The sequence below is a fragment of the Otolemur garnettii genome, unplaced genomic scaffold (assembly GCF_000181295.1).
Source record: "Otolemur garnettii isolate 467f Iridium unplaced genomic scaffold, OtoGar3 scaffold00105, whole genome shotgun sequence".
NCBI classification, from domain to species: domain Eukaryota; kingdom Metazoa; phylum Chordata; class Mammalia; order Primates; family Galagidae; genus Otolemur; species Otolemur garnettii.
In genome coordinates this window covers 3,202,930-3,213,622 of record NW_003852500.1, presented here as the reverse complement: position 1 = coordinate 3,213,622, position 10,693 = coordinate 3,202,930, and the positions used below count along the sequence as shown (strand labels likewise).

Sequence of the window (10,693 nt, the reverse complement as noted above, 5' to 3'; positions counted from 1 at the left end):
CAGCCCTGCCCTCTGCCCAGGCAGTCTGGGGGGGCAGGCCCCAGTCCACTCAGCCCAACTCAGCTTAGGCTTCTTGAACTCCAAGAGGCACCACTGTACAGGGCTTCCCGGAGGTGGCGGCCACACGATGGCCAAGATTTAGGGTCTGGTGGCGGGCAGGGCCGTCACCCACAGTCCGAGGGGGCTATGGGTGCCCACCGGCATGGGGGGCTCCGGGCCGCCTGGTCTGGGAGGCCAGAGCTGGGCCGGGGTGGCAGGGGTGGCGGGGGTGGGCGTATGGCTTGGACGATGAGGCCGGGCAGGGCCTGCAAGGAGGCACCCAGCGCGTCCAGGCGGCTTTCCAGGGCAGCCAAGCGGGCCTCAAGCTCCTCGTGCTGGGCATGCAGCTCGGACACAAGATCATACATGATGCTCTGGGTCTGTGGAAGACAGAGAAGGCCAGAGAGAGAGGAGTGGCCAAGTGAGAGAGGGCGGGATGACAGAGACAGTCAGCAGGCCCCAGTTGGGTGGCAGCTGCTAAGGTCACCCAAGTGAGAGGCTACTGGGAGGACACTTGCCCCACAAGTCTCTTGCTGGGGCCTAGGGAAAATGATCGAGGGGAGAGACAGGCCTTGAATGCCAGGATCAGGGATCATAGGCTTGGGGAAGGCCCAAGGAAGTGTTGCATTGGAGAATGTGGCCTGAGCTGCCCTATGTTGGGGGTGAACTGGCCAGGCCACACATGCAGCCAGAGGGGGATCTTGAGTGGTACCCATAGACCTGGGAGAGGTTCCAGGCTGTTGTTACTCCAGGCTTGGGAGAGCAGCAATTCTAATGTGGTCTAGGAGGAGGAGAAGGGGGAGCTCCTGGATCTTTGTGAATTGCCCCCGCTTTACCCCACATTAGGCAAGAGAGAATTTGATGAGAGAGGTGACCACCCTGAGAATCTGACCCAATCACAGACCATGAGCATGACAGCCATAACAAGTCCTGTTACAAGGCATCACCACCACCTTGACGGTTTCCCCAGGACCCAGCCAGCCTGTCCAGGTCAGGTTCCAGTACTGTCCAAACCCAGCAGGGTGGCTGGCCACACAGGACAGCCCCAGCTACAGAAGCTGCTCCAGCCACAAGGTGGCGCTATAATATCACTTTGCGGCTCGGCGCTGACCACGCTGACCACCCCTTGGGCAGAAGCAAAGCAAAGCTGTGCTGAGATCCTCCGCCAAGTATCTGTACCCCCAACACCTGGCTTGGTAGGAGGGAGACAGGAGGAGGCCCCCACCACAGCTCCTACTTGCTTCTCTCCTAGTCTTTCCCTTCCAGCCAGCATACCTTTGCCTCAGGTTGACCCCACCCATGCCTAGCAAACACCTTGGGTGGGAGGGAGAACGCCCCCTCTAGTGTCACTGACCTTACCCAAGCCTGCCTCAGGTGACCACAGGCTTACCCAAGCCTGCCTAGGGCCAGGGGATGACATCTAGTCCTCCCATGGTTCCTTATTATTACTACTTTTTTTTCTTTTTTTTTGAGACAGAGCCTCAAGCTGTTGCCCTGGGTAGAATGCTGTGGCATCACAGCTCACAGCAACCTCCAACTCCTGGGCTCAAGTGATTCTCCTGCCTCAGCCTCCCAAGTAGCTGGGACCACAGGCACCCACCACAACGCCTGGCTATTTTTTGGTTGCAGCCAACATTGTGTTTGGTGGGCCCAGGCTGGATTTGAACCCACCAGCTCAGGTGTATGTGGCTGGCACCTTAGCTGCTTGAGTCACAGGTGCCGAGCCTATTATTATTACTTTTAGAGGCAGCAGGATCTCACTGTGTTGCCCAGGTTGGAGTGCAGTGTAATGATCATAGCCTGCTGCAGCCTCAACTCCTGGGCTTAAGCTATCCTCTCATTTCAGCCCCGTGAGTAGACCCCAGTAGCCCCTGGGACTACAGGTGTCTGCCACCATACCCAATTAAGTTTTCTATTTTTTGTACAGACAGGGTCTTGCTATGTTGCCCAGGCTTATCTGGAACTCTTGGCCTTAAGCCATTCTCTTGCCTTGGTCTCCCAAAGTACAGGAACTATAGGTGTGAGCCACCACATCTGACCAGTTGTTCTTTTTGGCTTTCTCTGAGATTTAAAAAAATTTTTTTTCTTCCCCTAGATAGAGTCTCCCTCTGACCCCCAGGCTAGAGTGCAGTAGCATGATTATCACTCACTACAGTCTTGAACTCCTGAGCTCAAGTGATTCTCCTGTCTTCACCTCCCAAGTGGCTGCAACTATAGTAGGGTGCCACCGTGCCTGGCTAATTTTTTTAGTTTTTATAGAGATGGAGTCTTATTATGTTTTTGCTCAGGCTGGTAACTTTTCTTTTTATCTTAGGATATATACTTTTTTTCTGTCAAAGAGAAATATTAAATTAGCAACCTTGGAAAGCATTAAAATGTAATATTAGAAAACGTTTTCAACCTTGTTAAGAAACACTAGAAACCCCCTGATCCAATCCAGTTAAAAACTTACTTCAAAGAAATCTTTGCTAAATGTATTTTGTGAGGAATTATATCATGATGAAAAGGTTTGAATCATTTTTAAAAATTCAAATTTCAATCAACTAACTCACTAATAGAAGTGTGCTATGGATGGCCCAAATTAAAATACCTTATTTGGGCTTGCACCTGTAGCACGCTGGTTATGGCACCTGCCACATGCACCAAGGTTGGCAGGTTCAAACCTGGCTGGCCCAGGCCAGCTAGAACAATGATGACAACTGCAATGAGAAAATGGTCAACCATTGTGGTGGGTGCCTGTAGTCCTAGCTACTTGGGAGGCTGAGGCAAGAGAATCGCTTGGGCCCAGGAGTTTGAGGTTGCTGTGAGCTATATAATGCCAAAGCACTCTATAGAGGGTGACTCAAATGAGACTGGGTCTTGAAAAAAAAAAAAGAAAAATAAATAAAGTAAAATACCTTATTTGTAAATTCCTCCTTCTCCTCCTCCCCTTCCACTGAGGTTTTTTCAAAGGTATTTTCTATTTATGTCTTTTATCTCATAGGACATCAAATTAGCATGCCAAAGATTTCTGCATGCTCTTAGCATGTGCCCTGTCAATTATAGTTGATCCCTGAACAACATGAGTTTGAACTGCTGAGGTCCACGTATATGGACCACATATATGGATTTTCTGCTGCCTTTGCTGTCCCTTAGACAGCAAGACCAACCCCTCTTCCTCCTCCTCCTCAGCCTACTTAATGTGAAGAGGACAAGGATGAAGGCCTTTATGAAGACACACTTCCACTTAAGTAATAGTCAAGATATTTTCTTTTCCTTATGATTTTCTTATTTTATTGTAATTTTATTTTCTCATTTTATTGTAAGAATACAGCATATAATACACATAACATTAAAAATATGTGTTATTTGGCTGTTTATGAATAGGCAATTAGGACAATAGTTATGTTCTGGAGGAGTCAAAAGTTATAGGCAGATTTTGAGGTCCACATGCCTAACCGCATCATTGTTCAAGGGTCAACTGTATTTCTTCAGGGCTCTAGAGTATGTTTTTCTCTCCAAAAGATTATTTCCAAATTAAACTGATGGTACATGAATATTAAATTATATTGCATTGATGATGAGGGGAATGAGTTCATTCCTTTTTTTTGGGAGACAGAGTTTCACTATGTTGCCCTGGGTAGAATGCCATGGCGTCACAGCTCACAGCAACCTCAAACCCTTGGGCTTAAGTGATTCTCTTGCCTCAGCCTCCCAAGTAGCTGGGCCTACAGGCTTCCGCCACAATGCCCAGCTATTTTTTTGTTGTGGTTATCATTGTTGTTTAGCTGGCCAGGCTGGGTTCAAACCTGCCACCTTTGGTGCATGTGGCCAGCACCGTAACCACTGTGTACGGGCGCTGAGCCAGGGACTGAGTTCAAAATGCATTAGATATAAGAAGTAAAATAGAATAGGAATCAACATTTTCTAAAGACATATTAAATTAGCCTTAGACTGATTAATTAGGAGATGTAGCCACTGAGCAAAATCTCATTCAAGAGCTATTTATAAAATGTGTGTCATCTGTCAGGAGGGAGTTCAGAATAGTATGTCAAACATTCTAAGAGCAGACAGGTATACTGGCTCATTACCTGTAATTCCTGCACTTTGCGATGCAAAAGCAGGAGAATTGCTCAAGGCCAGGAGTTCAAGTCCAGTCTGGACAATGTAGCAAGACACTATCCCTGTACCCTTCCCCCAGAATGCTTTAAAAAATAAAATTTTAGAGTGGCACCTATGGCTAAGTGGGTAGGGGGCTGGCCCCATGTACCCAGGGTGGCAGGTTCAAACCCAGCCCTGGCCAAACTACAACAAAAAAATAGCCAGGCATTGTGGTGGGCACCTGTAGTCCCAGCTACTTGGGAGGCTGAGGCAAGAGAATCGCCTAAGCCCTGGAGTTGGAGGTTGCTGTGAGCTGTGATGCCACGGCACTCTACCCAGGGCAACATAGTGAGACTCTGTCTCTAAGAATAAATAAATAAATAAATAAAAATAAAATTCTTTTTTTTTTCCTGAGACAGAGTTTCATTCCATTACCCTGGGTAGAGTGCCATGGCATCATCATAGCTCGTAACAACCTCAAACTTTTGGGCTCAAGTGATCCTCTTGTCTCCAGAGTAGCTGGGACTACAGGCTCCCCCACTACCCAGCTAGTATTTTCTGTTTCTAGTAGAGACAGGGTCATGTTCTTGCTCAGGATGGTCCTGAACTCCTGAGCTAAAGCAATCCACCTGCCTTGGCCTCCCAGAGTGCTAGGATTACAAGCACACAGCCTAAAAAAAATAAAATTCTTAAGAGCTTGATTACAATGGGCCAAATGAAAGATCTTCAAATGGATGAATTTAAAAAGTGGGAAACGATTTGATATTAGAAGCAACAAACAGTTTCATGTATAACATAAACCAATTTCTTCCTAAGCTCTTGCAATCAAGTTTAATTTCCTGAGTTGTGCTTAATTGCTATACAAATAAACTCTCTGCTGAGGCTATCATTTGAATTTATACCCATAGCAAAGGAGTTTTCTTTTTCTCTTCCATTTTCAGAGCTCGAATGGAGATGGTATACCTAAGAGTACCTCTTCAACCATTCATCTCCTTAATTATATATTCTTCCCTAAACTATTTGATTAACGTCTAAAACTTTTATTTTATTTTTGTTTTGTTTGCTTGCAGTTTTTTGGCCAGGGCCGGGCTTGAACCCACCACCCTCAGTATATGGGGCCAGTGCCCTACTCCTTGAGCCACAGGTGCTGCCCTATTTTGTTTATTTTTTTATAGAGATGGGGCACACTCTGTTGCCCAGGCTGGAGTGCAGTGGGGGATCATAGCTCACTGCAGCCTCGAACTCATGGGTTCCAGTGACCTTCCTGCCTTACCTTGCTGAGCAGCTGGGACTATAGGTGCGCAATCATACCTGGCTAATCTTTAAATTTTATTTTATTTTATTTTATTTTTTTTTTTTGAGACAGAGCCTCAAGCTGTCCCCCTGGGTAGAGTGCCATGGCTTCACTGCTCATAGCAACCTCCAACTCCTGGGCTCAAGCAAGTCTCCTGCTTCCACCTCCCAAGTAGCTGGGACTACAGGTGCCCACCACAATGCCCGGCTATTTTTTGGTTGCAACCGTCATTGTTGTTTGGCGAGCCCGGGCTGGATTCGAACCCGCTACCTTAGGTGTATGTGGTTGGCGCCTTAGCCACTTGAGCCACAGGCGCCAAGCCTAAATTTTATTTTTTCTGTAAAGCCAGGGTCTTGCTATGTTACCCAGACTGGTCTCAAACTCCTGGGCTCAATTGATCCTCCTGCCTCAGCCTCTCAAACTGATGGGATTATCTCTCCTGGCCCCCAAATTTTTAAAGTAAAAAGCCACTGCCAATATTAAAAAGTAAAGATTTTATACTTGAATGTAGATTTCTAGTGTCTTCCTCACAATCAGGACCTCTGATCACAGTGGACCTGTTTCTCTCCCCAGCCCCCTGCCCCACAAGAGTTGGGTCCTGTCCCCATCCTCCCTGGTGCCCCGCCTGCCATTCCTGCCCCACGCCACTCACCTTGGCCAGGTCGGTAATTGTGTTAGCCTGGTCATTCAGCTTCCCTTGTTCAATCTTCACACTCCGGAGCCTGGGGAGACATGGGTGGGTGAGTGGAGGCAAGCAGAGGGCACAGCAGAGGCGAAGTTCTTTCATGCAACTACCCAGGGTTACCTTGTGAGATGTACACTGGGGCTCAGGTTCCCTGTGGTATGCTCTTTCCCAGCCACCACCCACAGTGCCCACTGGCTGGTCATGTCTACACAGTTGGCCCAACTCAGGACCATCCTGGGAAGCTGAATGCCAGGCCCTGGTGAAGCCAGCACTGACCTGTAGGGCAGACATGAACACTACCCACCTCTGAGGCTGGATGTGGTATACCCTGAGTGTGCACTTTGCCCCATGACCATCGTGCACCCCCACTCTCTGAGCCCCACCAAGCCCCAAATAGGAGACTTACTTCTGAGCCCTGGCAGGACCCGATGAAGCAGGAAAAAAAAGTCACAAGGTAATTTTAATCTCAGCACAGCTGGGTAACATATGCCCAACCCTGCCCACATCCCGAATGCATCATACTAGGGTTGAGCTGGGGCCCGCTCTTGCTCTGCAGAGGGTCCCAGCTCCTTGGGGACACATGTGTCCTCTGTTCCCTCCTACAGCAGTGTCCACACAGCCCTGGCCAGGCTCCATTGTGTGCCAGCCCAGCCCAAGCCAGGCACCTGGCCCCAGAGGGGGTGTTGCATTCAGAAAACTATGGCCATCCTGTTTCCCAAAGGGGAAACTGAGGCTCAGAGGGGCAAAGCCACTGTTCATAAGTACCCTAGCAGGATTTGAAGTTGTACCTGCTGCTTGGCCTCAGTACCCTTGGCCTCTGGACAGCTGCCCATGAGAGGAGTTGGCCCAGGGTACTGTGTCAGATGGGACCTGCCTGCTCACAGGCCCCTCACACCTCCAGGTTAAGCCCCTGCATGCCCACATGTGACATATGCCCAGAAAGGCCCCTCAGAGGATCCAGCCCTCTGCTCCATTCCCAAGAAAGTCCCAGTCAGGAAGACTGGAGGTGAGTACAGATACCACCAGTCCTGGAGGTGCTCAAGGTGCTTTGAAGAGAAGGGCGTGGGGACCTATGGAGAAGCCCAGACATGCCTTTCCCTGGGAAAGCCACTCTTGGCTTCTCTGGAACCTCCCTATTTGGGGTATGTTACCCCAAAAGATGTTGATATCCTAATCCTATTCCCCAGTCACCTCAAAATGTGACTCCCCCCTTTTTAGATTTGCTTATTTATTTATTTGAGAAAGGGTTTCATTCTGTCATCCAGGCTGGAATACAGTGGTGTCATCACAGCTCACTGCAGCCTTGAATTCCTGGGCTCAAGTGATCCTTCTGCCTCAGTCTCCTGAGTAGCTGGGACTATAGGAATGTGCCACCATACCCAGCTAAGTTTTTTATTTTTTTAATCTGTCTTCTCTGGGACCACTTCTCCCTATTTTACTAGATGCCCATACAGAGTCCTGTTATGGGGACTCTCTAGTTCAAGAACACGCGTAGCTCCCTCATGCTGACAGATCAGGCCTCCAGTTTCCCTGGTACTATGCCCATCCCCACCTCCCCACCTTTTCTCAGACTGTGGCTGCCCGTGGTATGCCTGCCCAAGCCCCATCCACTCTTCAAATTTGTTTGATTTCATTAGCTATTTTTATGGGGCCACTTTTGGTGGGTAGAGGTGTAGGAAGACCTAAGGGTGAGTGAGACAGTTTTGCCCTAGCACAAAGGAACACAGATAACTTACAGAGGAGGTGCCTTTTCCCTAGACCTTATTCATCCCAATCCCCACCCTCCACTTCCTCCAAACAACTTTCTGGACCATTCCTTAGGGCAATCATTTTCTTTTCTTTTCTTTTTTTTTTTGCAGTTTTTGGCTGGGACTGGGTTTGAACCCACCACCTCCAGTATATGGGGCTGGTGCCCTACTCCTTTGAGCCACAGGCGCTGCCCAGGGTAATCATTTTCAACTGATGTGCCTTGGCACACTGTTGTGCTGTGAAAAATTTTAAAGATTATTAATTAAATTATTTTTGAGGCTGGGCATGGTGGCTCACGCCTGTAATCCCAGCACTCTGGGAAGCCGAAGTGGGTGGATCACCTAAGTCCACGAGTTCAAGACTAGCCTGAGCTACAGTGAGACCCTGTCTCTAAAAAAAAGAAAGAAAGAAAGAAACAAACAAACAAATGAAAAATAGCTGGGCATTGTGGCAGGTGCCTGTTGTCCCAGCTACTCAGGAGGCTGAGGCAGAGTCTGAGGTTGCTGTGAGCTATGATGCCACAGCACTCTACCAGGAACAACAAAGTGAGACCCTGTCTCAAAATATACACATATTTTGGGGGGTGGCACCCGTGACTCAGTGGGTAGGGCACCAGCCCCATATCCCTAGGCTGGCAGGTTCAAACCCAGCCCCAGACAAACTGCAACAAAAAAATAGCTGGGCATTGTGGTAGGTGCCTGTCATCCCAGCTACTCAGGAGACTGAGGCAAGAGAATCGCCTAAGCCCAGGGGTTGGAGGTTGCTGTGAGCTGTGATACCACAGTACTCTACTGAGGGCAATAAAGTGAGACTGTGTCTATAAATATATATATATATACACTGAGGGCAATAAAGTGAGACTGTGTCTCTAAATATATATATATACATATATATATAGAAAGAAGTGGCTCAAAGGAGTAGGGCACCAGCCCCATATACCAGAGGTGGTGGGTTCAAACCCAGCCCCAGCCAAAAACCGCCAAAAAAAAAAAAGAAAGAAAGAAAAAGAAAAGTAATTCATTAATATCTTGGGTGGTGCCTGTGGCTCAAGAGGGTAGGGTGCCAGTCCCACATGCCAGAGGTGGCGGGTTCAAACCCAGCCCCAGCCAAAAATGGCCCCCCAAAAAGAAGTTCAAAGCACAGTAAGTATATTATCTTTTTTTGGATCAACATAATTCAAATGTGCCACAGTTTAACTATATGGTTCAAATGTGCTGTGAGATAAAAAAGGTTGAAAAACACTGCTTTGCTGGGTGCAGTGCTCATACTTGTAATCCTAGCCCTCTTGGAGGCAGATGCTGGTTTGAAACCAGCCTGAGCAAGAGTGACACTCATCTCTGCTGAAAATAGAAAACTAACTGGGCACTGTGGTGGGTGCCTATAGTCCCAGCTACTCAGGAGGCAAGAGGATTGCTTGAGCCCAAGAATTTAAGGTTGCTGTGAACTATGACACCATGGCACTCTACTCAGGGTGACAGAGTGAGACTCTTTCTCTATATAAATAAATAAATAAAAACACTGCCTTAGGCGTGGTGCCTGTGGCTCAGTGACTAGGGCACCAGCCCCATATATGGAGGGTGGTGGGTTACAACCTGGCCCCGGCCACTGCAACAAAAAAATAGCCAGATGTTGTGGCAGGTGCCTGTAGTCCCAGCTACTTGGGAGGCTGAGGCAAGAGAATCGCCTAAGCCTACAAGTTGGAGGTTGCTGTGAGCAGTGTGATGCCACGGCACACTACTGAGGGTGATAAAGTGAGACTGTCTCAAAAAATAAAATAAGATAATCCAATTCTAATAGTAAAGACAATAAATGTAAATAGACTAAACTCTCTACTTAAAAGACAAGGATGGTAAGGGGCACAAAGAAATATTTTGGGGTGATGCATCTGTTCATTATCTTGACTTTGGTGATCATTTCCTGGGTGTATATATATATCGAAACAGATCAAACTGTATACTCTAAATAGATCCAGCTGACTGTATGTCAATTATACCTCAATAAAGCTGCTTTTAGAAAAGAAGCCAAAATCTGATTAAACAGGATTGTAAAAAAATAAACAGCTGGCAAAGTTTCCCAGCCATGGCCCTTCTCATCTGTGTTCATATCCCCTTACCCTCTTCCCTCCTAAACCCTAGGAGCTGGGTCCTCCCTGCTATACCCTGAACTGTTTCCTAACCCAGGCTCCCATCTACATTGCTTACACTGGGATTCTCCATGTTGCTTCTCACCTCTGGCCCCAACAGTGATTTAGCTGCCTTCCTCCCATACGAGTACGGACTCTTAACACCTTTTCACCCTCAAACTCATCAGCCTCTGAGTCTGGCCTGGGAGTTCTCAGGGCAGGGATCCATTTAATTCACCCAAGGGAGCCCAGCAGACATCAAAGGGCTAATGTCTGTTCAGCAAGTTGTGAATGGAATTTCCCACATTGGGAAAGAACGGAACCCATGGGCACATTCTAAAAAGCACCTAAAAACATGTTTTTACTATTTTAAATCAGGTACCACATGACTAAACCATAATTTATATTTGAATGCCCCACTCCACAGGATTTGGAGCTGTTCAACTTCTAGACTAGGTTCTGTCCCACAGTTCCACATATGGCTGCTGAGCACTTGAAATGTAGCTAGTCTAAATGAAAACATGTTGTAAGTATAAATTACACAATGGACTTTGATGACTTAGTACAAACATTTTTTTAAAAATCTCACTAATGGGCTCGGCGCCTATAGCTCAACCGGCTAAGGCGCTAGCCACGTACACCTAAGGTGGCGGATTCGAATCCCCAGCCCGGACCCGCCAAACAACAATGACGGCTGCAACCAAAAAATAGCCGGGCGTTGTGG

At 47.7% G+C, this 10,693-nt stretch overlaps 1 protein-coding gene across 1 annotated transcript in view; it reads right to left on the bottom strand.

Annotated features, from left to right (window-relative positions):
• Positions 1–126: 126 nt before the first annotated feature.
• KCNN1 (potassium calcium-activated channel subfamily N member 1) overlaps positions 127–10,693 on the bottom strand; it is a 29,622-nt gene continuing 19,055 nt past the window's right edge. The window contains exons 7-9 of the mRNA XM_003796557.3: positions 6,505–6,513; positions 6,066–6,135; positions 127–419 (exon numbers count right to left, since the gene is read on the bottom strand). Coding sequence (XP_003796605.1) covers positions 165–419; positions 6,066–6,135; positions 6,505–6,513 — 334 coding nt within the window. The 3' untranslated portion in view covers positions 127–164. The remainder of the gene's footprint in view (positions 420–6,065; positions 6,136–6,504; positions 6,514–10,693) is intronic.